Raw genomic sequence first — 16,681 nt, 5'->3', positions numbered from 1 at the left:
CATCATTGTCACTTAATGAGTTGAATTTGTAAGTTTAGAATGGTGGTAAAATAGGTGGTTTTATCGAAACTTTCATTAGATTTAGTTAATTAAAAAGAGGCTCTGAGTCATCACAGAGGTAGCTATAATTTTATTATTTTCGCTGGAAAAACGGAACATTCCTTGGTTAAAGTCTGCTTGCGCATATGTGTGAGAATGAGGGCAATTGGAAAATTCACGTAAGCCTGTGTGTGACTTGTCAGAGGTCATTTAATTAACCTCCTTCACTCTTGGCTTTGTGCTTGTTAAATAAAGAACATGTTTTTTTATACTGTATGCTGCAGCTCCATATATAAGTAGGCTACATTCAGGCATGAAATAATGTCTTATACACCTAATAGTGTGCATTGTATGTGCAATAGAGTTGTATGTAGAATTGAGTCTCTGCCTGATTTGAACAAAATGCAACTAGAAGTGTGCACTAGTTGGTTATATGTTGGTCAAAAAATAATAACTAGTTAGTAATTTAAACCATTGCTAGAATCCAGACCACTGCAATGTTAATCAATAGTTTTTTCTTTTTTGTCTGGTAAGCTTCATGCACTATATGGCCAAATGTTTGTGGAAACCTGTTCATCACATCCATATCCATCCCAAACTGTTGCCACAGAGTTGGAATCACACAACTGTATAATGTCTTTGTATGCTTTAGCATTACATTGTCCCTTCACTGGACCCAAGGGTTCCAAACATGTTCCAGCATGACGATGTCCCATGAGGTCCATGAAGTCATGGTTTACCGAGATTGGAGTGGAAGAACTTTGGCCTTCACAGACCCTGAATTCAACCCCACTGAACACCTTTTATGTGAACTGGAACACCGACTACATCATGGGGGAGTTGACTAAATCATGAATGGGATGTTCAAAAAGCACAAATGGGTGTTATGGGCAGGTGTCCAAATACTTTTGGTGGATATAGTAGACATAGTGTATCTGACCTGCGTGCATAAAAGTAAAAACTGTTCTCTTTCACAGCTTTTTTGTTGGGCCTTGTGGAATCCCAGTGCAGATACTGGATCCTACTGTACACAACAGATGAGAGAAACTAAATAATGAATTTTCAGTTAATTTCTGATATTACTGCCAATGAAGTGTCAGTCTTTATCATTATAGGTATTTATTAGCCCTGAATAGAAAAATCAACTAAAGTGAAATGTGAAAGTAGAATGAGCTTGATCCGCATTGGCCTTCCCTTTCAGTGATGTCACAGAGTTACGTGGCAGAGCTGAGATCTGCTAGGAAAGTGATTTTAACTTTTTTTTTCTTTCTTTCATGTATAAAAAATGGATAGGATAACATCGTTATTATGTTCTGTGAATAAGGCTGTTGTAAATATTCCTTGTATTTTCTGATTAGCAGTAATTAGCTTAATGTCTTCTCATAACTTTTTGTCAACTGCATAGATTTGACTGTACTTTTTAAACTAACTTTGTAATTTGGGGTTCATTATCTATCATGAAGTATTAAAAAGGAAAATACATTTAAAAATGTCTTCCTCAGAAGGCCTCTTTTTTTATGTCTGAAACTGGGACATTGGGGGATTAAAAAAAAACAAAAACAGAATCACTGTTTATTTTGTATTGTGTAACCGTTCTAGTGTATCGTGTTATCTAACAGCTGTTTTTTTCTGAAAAGGTCTTGGAAAGGTTTACATCTCGTCTGACCCAGATGAGTGTGCTTAACCAGCGTGATCTTCGCTCCCTCACAAAGTACCAGCTCATTCTGGCACGAGAGCAATTCAGACGCAACCCTCCACCACAACTCATGGTACAACAGTTGAAATCTGATATTATTATTATTGCAGATCTTGAGCTCACAAAGACTATCTATATGCTACTACTACTACTACTACTAATATATTATTATTACGATTGTAATTAAGAGTAATATTTATTTTCCTGCCAAAAAATAAGTGTGTGTGTGAGAATGTAAAATAGAAATTGTACTTTTATGCGTTTCAGGTCTGTAGTCAATTGAGTAAATCTGAAATTCGGGTTTCTTTTGTCTCACGTTGGATTGGATGGATTACATGCAAAGATGTGACAGTTTGTAGCATGAACTTCTACATAATCTGAGGCTTGTCCTCACTGAACTTGGGTTACAGTCACAGTTGCTATATTCGAGGATGGATTTCTAATGCTTACTTTTGCTAGTGGAGTTTTGTCACTAATAAATTATTCATCTGATTAACCTAATTGACGGCATAAAATATGACCATAGTGCTAAAACATGAACACTGTGTGTAATATTGGACCTTTTTGGGATTGTTTTGGAGACAGGGAGCACAGCACGGGGCACTGGAGGGAGATTTCGCTCTGTGTATTAGCCTGTACCATGGTTACGAGCTCCTGCAGCAGATGGGCCTCAGATCTCTCTTTCTTTTCACACAGAACATTATGTCAGGCTCTAAAGGTACCTTGAGTGATTTAAACAGATTTGTTAAATGCTTCACTGCTTTTATAACTCATCTGTATTTCTAGTGCATATTTAAAAGCTTCCATATGTGCGTATAAGTATTGTCATTTTTTCCCCCCCTCGTAATTCATATGTTTTAAAAAATAAGCTGTGAGTTGTAATTCATTTGAATTTTCTCAGAGACTTCACGAGCCAGAAATGAGCTGCAGCGCAGCCCCGTCTTCATGGACCTGTACAGGGAAATGGAGGCCATGTTTCTCAGCACTCCCAAAGGTACTTTATTCTACTCATCAACTGAAAGAAATTTAAGCTTATTTAAAAGGCTCGAGATCATGCACAGTGGTGCTTGAAAGTTTGTGAACCCTTTAGAAGTTTCTATATTTCTGCATAAATATGACCTAAAACATCATCAGATTTTCACACGCGTCCTAAAAGTAGACAAAGAGAAGTCGATTAAACAAACAAAACAAAAATATTATACTTGAAATTTATTTATTGAGGAAAGTGATCCAATATTACATGGCAAAAGTATGTGAACCTCTAGGATTAGCAGTTTATTTGAAGGTGAAATTAGAGGCAGGTGTTTTCAATCAATGAGATGACAATCAGGTATGAGTGAGCGCCCTGTCTTATTTAAAGAACAGGGATCTATGAGAGCCTGATCTTCACAACATGTGTTTGTGGAAGTGCATCATGGCACGAACAAAGGAGATTTCTGAGGACCTCAGAAAAAGAGATTTTGATGCTCATTAGGCTGAAAAATGTTACAAAACCTTCTAAAGAGTTTGGACTCCACCGATCCACAGTCAGACAGATTGTGTACAAATGGAGGAAATTCAAGACCACTGTTACCCTCCCCTGAAGTGCAATCACTCCAGGAGCAAGACGTGTCACAGAGTAGTCACAAAATAGTCCACTGGGTCACAAAGGAACCTGCGGTATCTTCTAAGCAAATAAAAGCTTCTCTCACATTGGCTAATGTTAATGTTCATGAGTCCACCATCAGGAGAACACTGAACAGCAATGGTGTGCATGGCAGGGTTGCAAGGGGAAAGCCACTGCTCTCCAAAAAGAACATTGCTGCCCATCTGCATTTGCTAAAGATCACGTGGACAAGCCAGAAGGCTATTGGAAAAATGTTTTGTGGATGGATGAGACAAAAATAGAACTGTTTGGTTTAAATGAGAAGCGTTATGTTCAGAGAAAGGAAAACACTGCATTCCAGCATAAGAACTTTATCCTATCTGTGAAACATGGTGGTGGTAGTATCATGTTTGGGCTTGTTTTGCTGCATCTGGGCCTGGACGACGTACCATCATTGATGGAACAATGAATTCTGAATTATACCAGAGATTTCTAAATGAAAATATCAGGACATCTGTCCATGATCTGAATCTGAAGAGAAACACCGACCCTAAGCACATGTGTCATTCCAAAGAATGGTTAAAGAAGAATAAAGTTAATGTTTTGGAATAGCCAAGTTAAAGTTCTGACCTTAATCCAGTAGAAATGTTGTGGAAGATCTTGAAGCAAGCAGTTCATGTGAGGAAAGCCACCAACATCCCAGAGTTGAAGCTGTTCTGTACTGAGGAACGGGCTAAAATTTCTCCAACCCGATATGCAGGACTGATCAACAGTTACCGTAAACATTCAGTTACAGTTATTCCTGCACAAGGGGGTCACACCAGATACTGAAAGCAAAGGTTCACATACTTTTACCACTCACAGATATGTAATATTGGATCATGTTCCTCAATAAATGACCAAGTGTAATATTTTTGTTTAATCGGGTTCTCTTTATCTACTTTTGTGTGAAGCTCTGATGTTTAGGTCATATTTATGCAGAAATGTAGAAAATTCTAAAGAGATCACAAACTTTGAAACACCACGGTACATGATATATAATCGACTTTTACAGGCACTTAACCTTATCCAGGCTGTGTCTGGATTTGTTCCCTATTCATACACTATTTGTGGTGTAGCCATTTCCTCAATAGTTCATTATAGTACACTACTCAAAGTCGTGATTTCTTTCAGCACACAATTTACTAGGACTAATCAGTATAGAATGATGCATCAGCACTGAATTGCAATTCAATACTTATGAAACCTGTCAAATAATCTCCATACTCGGCGCAAATGCTTGGATCAGACTAACTGGTTCAGTTTTCAGGGCCTGAGGAGCAGTATTTCCACAGCCATCCAAAACTTCAGAAACTGGACGAGGTGATACAACAGCATTTCAGTACATGGGTGAAAAGTAGAGGTAAAGTTTACCACTCTCTAATTCCACAAACTCCTATATTTAACATGGACCAAAGAGAATACATTTAACTTTGTAAAAGTTTTGGTGAACCTTAGTCATTCTTGTAGAGATTATATTATGTAACGCATGTGACCGAGACATTAAAATATATACCACAATATTGTTGAGTTCTTCATTCTGATTGCCACGACGGTGTTGATTAATTAATCACTTAACCGTGATAAATGACTGTTCCTTGTGCTCTCCAGGCTGAAATCAAATTCTTTTCTTCTTTCATTGGTCTAGGCAGTGCTCCAGACTCTGGGGACAAAGCAGAGAGTACAAGAGTGATGATCTTCTCGTCATTTCGCGAGAGTGTTCAAGAGATCGCTGAAATGCTTAACCGCCACCAGCCCCTTGTCAGGGTCATGACCTTTATGGGGCAAGCATCAGCTGGGAAAGGGGTGCGAGGGTTCACTCAGAAGGAGCAGCTTGAGGTAACACCTTAACCATGAGTCTAAGAGCTGTGTATGTTGCATTCATGCTCAGTGTACATGATGGGATTATCTGCTTCCTTGTGGGTTTCAGTAGGAAAATACCAGGAAATTGATAAATAACCTTTTTTTTTCTTTTTCTTTTCCAAAAGTTGTATGTTCATGAAATGACTTGACAACTCTTGACATTTTCAGCATTTTATATATTTCCTCCCATGTCACCTCAGCATGATGTCCATTTATTTTGCTTTTCTTATTATATGGCCGTTGAAATGGACATAGCAATGTATATAGTGATGTTAAGACATAGTAATATAGCTCCAGTAGTTAAGTTTTATCATTTCCTTGCTCCTTTTTTATTATTATTTTTATTTATTTATTTATCTTTAAAAAAAATTTATATTTATTTATAAAAGCTGTCCTAAATAGGACATGGTTTATATCATTTATATTTTTATTGAAATTAGGTGGTGCGGCGGTTCCGAGAGGGCGGCTTTAACACCTTGGTCTCTACTTGTGTGGGTGAAGAGGGTCTCGACATCGGAGAGGTAGACCTAATCGTCTGCTTCGACGCTCAGAAAAGTCCCATCCGTCTGGTGCAGCGAATGGGCCGAACCGGGCGCCACAGGCAGGGGCGTATAGTGGTTATACTGGCTGAAGGACGAGAGGAGCGGGTGAGTCCGTTCAAAAAATAAATAAATGTTTATTAATGATTCCCAGCTATATTCTAATTAGTAGTATTACGATTATGATGTACCACAATGTCAAGGTCAAAAAAAATTGTGCTTCTGCATGGTTTTGATTCCTTGTTGGGTTGTATGCTTTTTTTTGTTTTCTGACTGTGATACTTGCTGTGACCACAGCTGCCCCCCAAAAAAGTTTGTTTTAAAAAATACTTTGGCAAGTTCTTTAGGCTGACAGCACTCTTGCTCTTCTACTGGAGTGTTATGCCATTTTGAACGTAAGAAGTTCTGCAAAACTATAACGTTGTGGTTTATAGTTATCACACGCAAACGTTTATCTTACTATAGGCAGAATTAACATGCGTACCTGTTAAGTAACCTGCCCTGTTCATTAGAGGGCACTTTGTCTTTTGTTTGTCTTTTGTTATGAGCTTTATATCGTCGCATTTTCTCATAACGACTCTGAGATTTATTTATTTTTTGTTCATTTTATATCTGCATGCTGATCTCATCTACTCCACAGATCTATAACCAGAGCCAGAGTAACAGGCGCAGCGTGAACAAATGCATCATGGGAAGCAAGCAAAGCTTCTTCATGTTCCCCCACAGCCCCCGCATGCTGCCTGCTGGTGTCACTCCCACCCTGCACAAGATGCACATTACATGTGGCCAGTTCGAGGCCAAAGAGATCAGCAAGCGTTCCAGCAACGGCCGACAGTCACTCAGCATGAGGAGAGCGTCTCTTCTCAGCCCTGACGCCCAAGGTACTGACTGAAGACCCCACGGTGTCGTCGTTACTTGCATATTAGTACGCACGTTTATGATAAAATAATAAAAAAATTAAAACGCTAAAATGATGGGACCTAAATATTTTTACATTAGAGGTTCATATGTACAGTTCATTGTTGATATTTATGCTTGAAAATGACACATAACGCATCATGGAATTAATCCTGTGTAAATGTAAAATCAGTTAACTGTATTTCTGTTTTTAACATTTTTTTTTTTTAGTGGTTGGTGTGCAGGGGCGTGTGAAGGAGGATGGCTTTCTCACCCCTGGTGAAGAGGCTGAGTGGTCATCTACCATGAAGTTGGGCGAGAATGAAGCCCAGCCCAGACTCAAGCACTCCTCTTTCCTCTGCTTTAACGCAGAGCCGCAACAACTGGTACATTTTTCTCACTTAGAACAATGATTAAAACATTAGAGGTGCAACAATAACATTATTATCAATACGAGGGCCTCTATTTGATACGAACAATACAGTCAACAAACTGCATAATAAAGTAAGCTATTAAATAAAATACAGCTTATATTACATGAGTTCAAATATTTAAACCTAATCAAGCCCACACTCCCTCCTCCGAAAAAAGTTGTTTCCCTTTTTTTTTGAAACAGTCAAGGCTACAGGGATTTTAAAAAAAAAAACGTGCCCTGTTTTTCTCGAGCTAATACTCTACCATACTAGCTGACACTAATAACACACATGCATTTATACTCTCTCTCTCTCTTTCTCTCTCTCTTTTCGGTTTTAAGAGAACAGTTCCTTGCCCGTTCAGTCTGGGATAAAGAAATCACATGTTTGAGCTACAGAGAGCTGCATGACATTAGAAATAAAGCAAACTTTGCTTTAGACGCACCCAACACCCAAACTTTAACTGTGTCTACTTTAACAGTTTTCCTGATTTAATCACTACTATACTTTTATACATAGTGTAGTAACTAACATAAACACATACAGGCTTATATAGCATTTAGTATTAAGTGTTAAGAAACATTAATTTGTTATTGCGATTTGATGTGTAACAAAACACTCCGGTAAAGATTCAATTTGATTCATGATACTGACTTCACGATTCTCTGAATATTTAAGAAAAATAAGGCTGAAATGCCTTTTTTTTTTTTTTTTTTTTTAAATTTCTGAATCATAAACAGTGCAAAACAATGTGCATTTTTGTCTGTATAAAACTAGAAGAATAAAAAATTATAAATATATAAATTTTTGATTAAATAAACAAAGTGTCTAACCTAGGGAAAAATATAATTTTGAGTTCTGTCGCAGAAATAGAGCTCCAAAGTTGGCTAAAATGCCCGCTTTCCGTGACTTTTAGTGTTGTTGAAAGCTATTGAGCTCTTTTTAACCATTATAACATGGTTGCGTAACCGTATGAAGTTTCATGTTCTCTCCATGATCACGTGACCGGTGTGCTCTCTATGTCACAGTGTATCATTACACACCGTATTATTTAATGATGTATTGACCATCCAGCATGTAGATGAGTGTGTGTGTGATGTTTGTATAGGATGAGTGTGTGGAGGGACCAGTGAGAGACTTGTCTCTTTGGGAATGGAGACACTGGCAGAATCAACCTCTTCCAACACACAGAGTAGACCACTCAAGCCGCTGCCTCCATTTCACCGCCATCATGGAACTCATTGACCAGATGAGACAGGAGGAGGAGGTGAGACATGGGAAATCAGGGAGGCCATTTTGCTCATATGTTCATATTCTATTATCTACCGTTGCCGTTATGTCAGTGCATCATTTTGGGTTGCTGCACATACTACTAAACATCATAATCGCATAAAATGCTGTCTTGTACTATGTTGAAGTTTATAGCAGGAATTTTATTGCTTAAGGTGATTGCACAGTAATCCTGATAACCATATAAAATACAGTGGTGCTTGAAAGTTTGTGGACCCTTTAGAATTTTCTACATTTCTGCATAAATATGAGCTAAAACATCATCAGATTTTCACACAAGTCCTAAAAGTAGACAAAGAGAACCCAATTAAATAAATGATACAAAAATATTATACTTGGTCATTTATTTTTGGAGGGAAATGATCCAGTATTACATATCTGTGAGTGGTAAAAATATCTGGTATGACCCACCCCCACTTGTGCCGCAATAACTGCAGCTAAACGTTTACGGTAACTGTTAATCAGGCTTGGTTAATCAGGCTACTGTTCCTCAGTACAGAAAAGCTTCAGCTCTGGGATGTTGGTTGGTTTCCTCACATGAACTGCTTGCTTCAGGTTCTTCCACAACATTTCTATTGTATTAAGGTTCAAACAGGCCCAAACCATGATACTACCACCACCATGATTCACAGATGGGATAAGGTTCTTATGCTGGAATACAGTATTTTCCTTTTTCCAAACATAACGCTTCTTATTCAAACCTAAAATTTCTATTTTGGTCTCATCTGTCCACAAAACATTTTTCCAATAGCCTTCTGGCTTGTCCATGTGATCTTTAGCAAATGCAGATGGGTAGACATGTTCTTTTTTTGAGAGCAATGGCTTTCTCCTTGCAACCCTGCCATGCACACCATTGTTGTTCAGTGTTCTCCTGATGGTGGACTCATGAACATTAACATTAGCCAATGTGAGAGAAGCCTTGATTTGCTTAGAAGTTACCCTGGGTTCCTTTGTGACTTCGTGGACTATTACGCGTCTTGCTCTTGGAGTGATCTTTGTGGGTCGATCACTCCTGGGGAGGGTAACAATGGTCTTGAATTTCCTTCATTTGTACACAATCTGTCTGACTGTGGATTGGTGGAGTCCAAACTCTTTAGAGATGGTTTTGTAACCTTTTCCAGCTTGATGAGCATCAACAACTCTTTTTCTGAGGTCCGCAGAAATCTCCTCTATTCGTGCCATGATACACTTCCACAAACATGTGTTGTGAAGACCAGACTTTGATAGATGCTTATTCTTTAAATAAAACAGGGTGCTGACTCACACCTGAATGTCATCCCATTGATTGAAAACACCTGCTGCTAATTTCACCTTCAAATTAAACTGCTAATCCTAAAGGTTCGCATACTTTTGCCACTCACAGTTATGTAATATTGAAACATTTTCCTCAGTAAATAAATGACCAAGTATAATATTTTTTCTTTCATTTGTTTTATTGGGTTCTCTTTGTCTACTATTAGGACTTTAGGCTGTTTTAGGCCATATTTATGCAAATATACAGAAACATTCTAAAGGGTTCACAAACTTTCAAGCACCACTACTGCAATTTCCATTACGTTGCACTTTTTTCACATAGGTATTCGGCTATCTAGTCATAATTTGAACTTTTAAGTTTAATGTCTGTTATTTTTAAGTTTCAAGCTAAGCCTAAGTGACCTATTATTTCTTTGAACTATCATCGGTACATTTTATTGATTTGTTAATCCCTCACTGCTCGTGTCATCTTGCCATTAGAGGATGACGTAAAACATCCATAATTTTTTTTTATGTTACCCCTGTTCTCTCCTGATTGGTCTCTCACCTCTTTCAAAAGCCAGACTGTCTTACATAACACTTCTGAGAGCAATTATATAAGTGCACAAAGCTGGAAGTTGACCAGGGACAAGTGACTTAGCTGTACATGAATGGCTAATGGAGACAAGAGGTGAGGAGTAGAATCAGAGAAACAAATTCTAGGATAAGTCTCACGCTCATTTGTTCAAAACAAAGCCCGTTTCATTTGCTCGGCTTTCCTTTTAAGTAATGCAGAAGCAACACAGTAGACTTAATATCATTAATCAGGATTGGCAGGTTTCCACTAAATTTCACGCCCTACTACATCTCCAAAACCACACAAAAGAATTGAAAGTCATTTTAATCCACAATTCATTTAAAAATTGTCCAGAACATTTCTAAAGTAACTTTTAAAAATATTTTCAAAAATTCTTATATTTTATCAATTAATTGAATCGATTTTCTGGTCCAACAGAGTGGCTGCAGATATGAATCTGAGGTCAAAGCATATCTACAGAAGGAGGATGTTGTTGGTTGTGAGGAGGATGGCTCAGTAGCGAAACCTACATGCGAAAAAAAACCTCGGCGGAAAAGATCTGAACCTAGACTTGTTGGTCGAGATGCCAGCCGTTCTGTCTCAAAAACTAAACTGGATAAGAAGGACCAAGCAGGACCTCCTTCATTGTTAAAAGACAAAGTGTCTTCCGAATCGGACTGTGATGCCACTAAAGAAGGTGTAAGTGTGTTTCAGTGTAACTATGATGACCTTGCAGCTGATGATAATGCTGATAATGCCCTGCAGACTGATGCAAATGAGACTAAAATCTCAAGGAAAGATGACCAGCTACATAGTTCTCCTGAACACACAAAGGACCTTAGGCCAAGCCCTGATGCTTCCATCGAGCCTGTTGAGGAAATGTTCTATTTACCCAAATGGGATGTCTGCCAAAAAGTCTACAATTTCAATCGATCTGCTGGAAGCTTGGAAATTATTCTGTCCAATGTGAAAAATCTTCTGTCTAGATCGCCGCCGGAATGTCTTGACCTACATTGCTCATTGAGCCTCAACGAACCTGTTCACTTTGATGAATCAGATAAGATCTGCAGTAGTCCGACGGAAGAGGTTGATCACTTCCAGGTCAATTTTGACCTTGCCGAACGTGAGAATTCGTTAGACTCTGACTCTCTAGACTGTAACATAGAAGGAGCCCCTCCTAAATCTGTAACATTGCCTAGTGAGACCGTTTCTGCTGGTCTGGATAGTACTGCCAACAGTCCTAGCTGGGATGAGGTTTTTGACGATATTGTGGATGATAAGTCACATAAAACAGCTAATCTACCTTTAGAGTCTAAAATACAGCTCACTAGCTTAGATGAAAGTGTTGACTTGTTTGGTGATGATGAGGCGTTCCTACAGATATCATTACCAAACATTGAGACTCCAAACAAAGACACTGTAATTCCAATCAAGAGACGGGACACTGACCAAAGGAAACAGGTCACACAAAATGTAGGGGGTGCATCAAATATTTTTAATTCCGAAGGTTCTTCCAAGAGCCCAGTAGTCTTAGGAAACAAACCACTATCTGAGCACAGGTCTGAGGCTTTTAATTATTCTCAAGACATTTTTTCTGTGAACTTTGACCTTGGGTTTTCCTTTGATTCTGAAGAGGAGGAAACCGCAGAACCAGCCTCTGACATGACCACAGAACTCACAGCTGATAGAGAGCAGCCGTTCACCTCACTAACCCTGAACAAACCCAATACATCTTCCAACAACTTCACTCTTGGACATATGTCAACACCCAGGGTGTGTCTAATGGACAAAAAGCTCCCATCTCTTACAGCCAAGAGTAACCTGTCGCCCATAATCACCGAGCGAGAGAGTTTGGCAAGACCCGATGCCTCGACCCCAAATCCATCATTTGTGTCTCCAAAAAGCAGAGCTCTAGAACTCTTTCCTAAAGTATTGAGCTCACAAGCACAGCCACGTGGAACAGGGAACAGATTGTGTCGGAGGTCTCTGCTTGACGCAAGGAAACCTGTTTATGAAGACCATGCTTGTTCAGGTCAGTTCAAGGTTTTTAAAAGTAAAATTTGTAATAGCTGCAAATGAAATTTATCATGAACGTTTACGAGCACGTTTGTTATTTAGAGCTATTCTTCGAGATGTAATAATAATAATAATAATAATAATAATAATACAGCTTATTTATATATGTAGCCCTTTTCACTAACCCAAGAAGCAGGTGGAAACAACAGATCACTTGATGCAGGGTGTTCAAGGTGTTGTTCTACAGAGGACATGGTAACCAAAGCTATGACATTTGGGTGTAGAACAGCCAGCGGTAGACGGTACAAGGGTTTGAGTGGGTTTGGGGGAAGGATAAAGTTCAGACAAAGAGGATGAGTTTATAAGTGAGGAAATGAAAAGTTTGCATTTATTTTTTGTTGTTTTATATAGTGAAGTTAGTAAATTATGTTACCAGGCTTGAGATCTGAATGATATGAGGCTTAGGAAGGATTTGGAGGTAACGCGTAAAAGAGAACTGTGCTGAAATAGTCAAAACAGTTAAAGAAGTAAGGTTAAGCAGTGGTGCAGAAATAAAAGAACTGACATAAATATCTATTTGGGTCCACAATGATTCCAGTATCCTAAAATGTTAAAGTGTTAGGGGTCTTGTTTTGTTGAGGGTTGATACTGAGCCAATGAACATGTTTTTACTAAGGAACAACAAGGCTTAATCTTGAGAAGGGGCGGACGAAGTACTGAGAAATTCTACTTAAGTGAAAGTGTAGATAATGTGTCGAAATCTTACTTCATTAAAAGTAGAAGTATCCAGCCTCAAGTGAGTGCACTCAAGTGAAAGCGAAAAGACGAAGTTTTAATGTACTTGAGAGTTCTAAAAGAAAAACATTATTGTTTGAACTGATGAAATTACGTTAAGGTCGTGTTTTCATTTCAAATGAACTTTTATTACTTATAGAAAATGGTCAGAAGGTGATTTTTATTTTTATTTATTTATTTTATTTTTTTTCCAAACGCAACTACGACATTTTACCTGAAAAACATTATTCAGTCGTTTCAGGAATGTTGTTTTCCATGGAAATGGATTATCCAGTTGATTGGTCAGCCACATAGCAATTTATGGCAGTTCTGTTTATACCACCTTTGTGTTTATTCTTCTGTTCTTTGTCTTATTTTGAATTGTCCAGTAACAGTGAACAGTGATAGTGAAGAGGAATCAGTCATTAGAAAACCCGGGCGTCAAGGCAGAGCCAATCCCCTGGCATCTCCAGATGTAAGACGCACTCACTACAAAACATGCTTGGCACACGGCTTGAATTAGGCCAATCCTCACACAAAGCCCAGCTTTCTAATCGTTACTTTGCAGTGTCATCTTTTGTGCTAGAACGTCATGGCTGATACTAGGTGATGTTTTCATTAATATCTCAAAAGATAGAAGTACAAAATAGCACTATGAAGACACTTGGTTGTTCAAATGCGAGGGGAAAATTTGAATGTGAAGAAAATGTTTATGAACCAGGGTCTGTTTTCTTGCTAAATTTCTCCAGTTAATAAGGGTATGAACCTCAGGTGTCCATGCAATGCAATACGATTTCAAATTCATAAGGCAATAATTTATATTTGATTATACTACTGAATCTGCTACAATACAGTTCGATTGGATTTACTAGCCTCCCATTGACGTGAGACCAACTTCGTTCAGAATCTGGGGTAGGCCTACTGATAATTCATAAATGATGATGAAATAGCGAAGGACCATTTTACATAACGGAGGTGCAGGCAAATCATCTTCGTAACCGATTTACACATCAGTTTTAAAAACTTAAATATTTTTTACACACCAGTTGTTTGTCCTTTTTGATAACATTCAAGTTATTATTGATTGTGATTGGTTCATATTAAATTCTAATCGATAATAATTTGCTTTGACTGTCGCCACGATTCATTTCAATCGTCGCCTTTTAAAATCGCCGCGTCTATCTAAGTCGTCTGATCGTCGTTCCTAAAACAGAACTTGCTAAATTCCTTCTTTATAAAAATATAAAATATATTTTAAAAATTCATACAGGAATTAATGAATTAAATGAAGCCTTTAGAGATCTTATTAGTCTGTTAAACTGGATACAGTCAAATAAATATTGCTTATTTGTTTATTTAATACCTTTTGAAAGATTTACTGAATTTATTCATATATGCCATTAAAAATTTGATTCATTTCTGTAATTGAAGGTATATTTGATTCTTGTATTGAATCCTTTTTGATGTGCTGCTGGTGAATTTGCGATCTGCACTAATGTCCACAGTCGAGTTGTTGTGAACGTTTATATTTTTTTCTTCCTAGCAATCAAAAATCAGTGACGTCGAGTCTCCTGTCCAGGCGCCTAGAAAGCGCGTCGCTCGACTGAATATGGTACGTCTATGAATTTTTCACAAAAAATCCCTACAGGAATGAATCAGCCTGCTCATGTTAAGTCATGATTGAATGACACTGGCTTTATGTTTCTAGTCAGAGGAGAGTGGCGGGGAAGCCGCGTCAGATGATGACTTTAAGCAAGACTCGTTTTTTCGGCCCAAAGTGTTTCAGCCTCGTAAAAGTTCACATCCTCTTAAGGTGAAATCTCAGGTAAAGGCAGCTCTTTACAGCTGCATGCAGGTCAAGAAGGTTATGTTTTTTTAATAACGTGTAGAGGCCAGAAATGTCACGCGCATTTATCCGTTGCCCTCGGTTCACTCCTCTTTAATCTCCCAGAATGCAGTGCACAGAGATGTGAGGCAATTCCTGGATGAAGAGGCAGCGCTGTCTGAAGAAGGAGACTTGGTCTCTTCTGATGAATGTGATGGAGAAGAACTGAACAAGTCTTTGGAAGGGTTTGTAGTGGACAACACTCAATTCTCTCAAGGTCTTAATGGTAAGGAATTCATGATTCTAACTGATGATGTCATTTTAAAGAATTTGCTTATATTTCATTCATTTTATGTGGTTTATTTACATGCAGTTTCAGCACAGGTCCTTCTTTAGAACAGTGTCCTATGTTGTATTTGACTTGAGCCCCTTAAAAGCAGTATCTAATAAAGTATCTAATTAATTATTGGAACGACTTTTGAGACAAGGTTTTCCCAAAAAGGGAATGGTTATAATTTTGGATGAGCTGATTTGAACTGGCCGGTACAAATACTTGTCATTTGTAGAAACACTTTGTGAGTAATGGTTTTCTCTTTCTGTTTTTTTTTTTTTCTCAGATTCGGAGATGCATGGAATTTATCTGAAATCTGTAAAAAGCCCTGCCATTTCAAGCAAATTTAGAATGGCGCATAGACCCGTGCATAATCTAAACATCTTCTCACAGGTGAGTAGAGTAGATAGTTTGAGAAACAGGCTGTGTCATGCATTTTCTGTGCTTAAAAGTACTAAATCAGCTGCGAAATCCGTTTAATTGTGTTCAAATAAATGAATAATTGCGACTAAATTGGACAGGGTGTAAGCAAGCTAAACAACACTGCAGAGTGCAACTAACAAGGTTCCAACGGGTCATGGAATTTCTGGAATGTCATGGAAATTTAATAAAGTCTATTCCAGTCATGGAAAGTCAGGGAATTTTTCAAATGTATTAGCTAATATGTGTTTATATATATATATATATATATATATATATATATATATATATATATATATATATATATATATATATATAAACAGTATCTCACAAAAGTGAGATACTGTATATACCCCTCACATTTTTGTAAATATTTCATTATATATTTTCATGTGACAACACTAAAGAAATGACACTTTGCTACAATGTAAAGTAGTGAGTGTACAGCTTGTGTAACAGTGTAAATTTGCTGTCCCCTCAAAATAACTCAACACATAGCCATTAATGTCTAAACCGCTGGCAACAAAAGTGAGTACACCCCTAAGTGAAAATGTCCAAATCGGGCCCAAAGTGTCTATTTTGTGTGGCCACCATTATTTTCCAGCACTGCCTTAACCCTCTTGGGCATGGAGTTCACTGGAGTCCTCTTCCACTCCTCCATAATGACATCACGGAGCTGGTGGATGTTCGAGACCTTGTGCTCCTCCACCTTCCGTTTGAGGATGTCCCACAGATGCTCAATAGGGTTTAGGTCTGGAGACATGCTTGGCCAGTCCATCACCTTCACCCTCAGCTTCTTTAGCCAGGCAGTGGTCGTCTTGGAGGTGTGTTTGGGGTCGTTATCATGCTGGAATACTGCCCTGCGGCCCAGTCTCCGAAGGGAGGGGATCATGCTCTGCTTTAGTATGTCACAGTACATGTTTGCATTCATGGTTCCCTCAATGAACTGTACCTCCCCAGTGCCGGCAGCACTCATGTAGCCCCAGGCCATGACACTCCCACCACCATGTTTAACTGTAGGCAAGACACACTTGTCTTTGTACTCCTCACCTGGTTGCCGCCACACACGCTTGACACCATCTGAACCAAATAAGTTTATCTTGGTCTCATCAGACCACAGGACATGGTTCCAGTAATCCATGTC

At 38.3% G+C, this 16,681-nt stretch overlaps 1 protein-coding gene across 3 annotated transcripts in view; it reads left to right on the top strand.

Annotated features, from left to right (window-relative positions):
• fancm (FA complementation group M) overlaps positions 1 to 16,681 on the top strand; it is a 40,297-nt gene that overhangs the window by 18,709 nt on the left and 4,907 nt on the right. For 2 of the 3 annotated variants that reach the window (XM_053632414.1, XM_053632415.1), the window contains 15 exons: positions 1,677 to 1,808; positions 2,321 to 2,453; positions 2,637 to 2,729; positions 4,630 to 4,722; positions 5,008 to 5,198; positions 5,663 to 5,869; positions 6,402 to 6,642; positions 6,890 to 7,044; positions 8,180 to 8,338; positions 10,610 to 12,203; positions 13,351 to 13,436; positions 14,505 to 14,573; positions 14,670 to 14,786; positions 14,913 to 15,072; positions 15,404 to 15,510. In XM_053632414.1, coding sequence (XP_053488389.1) covers positions 1,677 to 1,808; positions 2,321 to 2,453; positions 2,637 to 2,729; positions 4,630 to 4,722; positions 5,008 to 5,198; positions 5,663 to 5,869; positions 6,402 to 6,642; positions 6,890 to 7,044; positions 8,180 to 8,338; positions 10,610 to 12,203; positions 13,351 to 13,436; positions 14,505 to 14,573; positions 14,670 to 14,786; positions 14,913 to 15,072; positions 15,404 to 15,510 — 3,537 coding nt within the window. The remainder of the gene's footprint in view (positions 1 to 1,676; positions 1,809 to 2,320; positions 2,454 to 2,636; positions 2,730 to 4,629; positions 4,723 to 5,007; positions 5,199 to 5,662; positions 5,870 to 6,401; positions 6,643 to 6,889; positions 7,045 to 8,179; positions 8,339 to 10,609; positions 12,204 to 13,350; positions 13,437 to 14,504; positions 14,574 to 14,669; positions 14,787 to 14,912; positions 15,073 to 15,403; positions 15,511 to 16,681) is intronic. The other variant, XM_053632416.1, reaches the window with a different exon arrangement.

Source organism: Ictalurus furcatus, chromosome 9 (assembly GCF_023375685.1).
Source record: "Ictalurus furcatus strain D&B chromosome 9, Billie_1.0, whole genome shotgun sequence".
NCBI classification, from domain to species: domain Eukaryota; kingdom Metazoa; phylum Chordata; class Actinopteri; order Siluriformes; family Ictaluridae; genus Ictalurus; species Ictalurus furcatus.
This window is presented reverse-complemented; position numbering and strand designations above follow the sequence as displayed.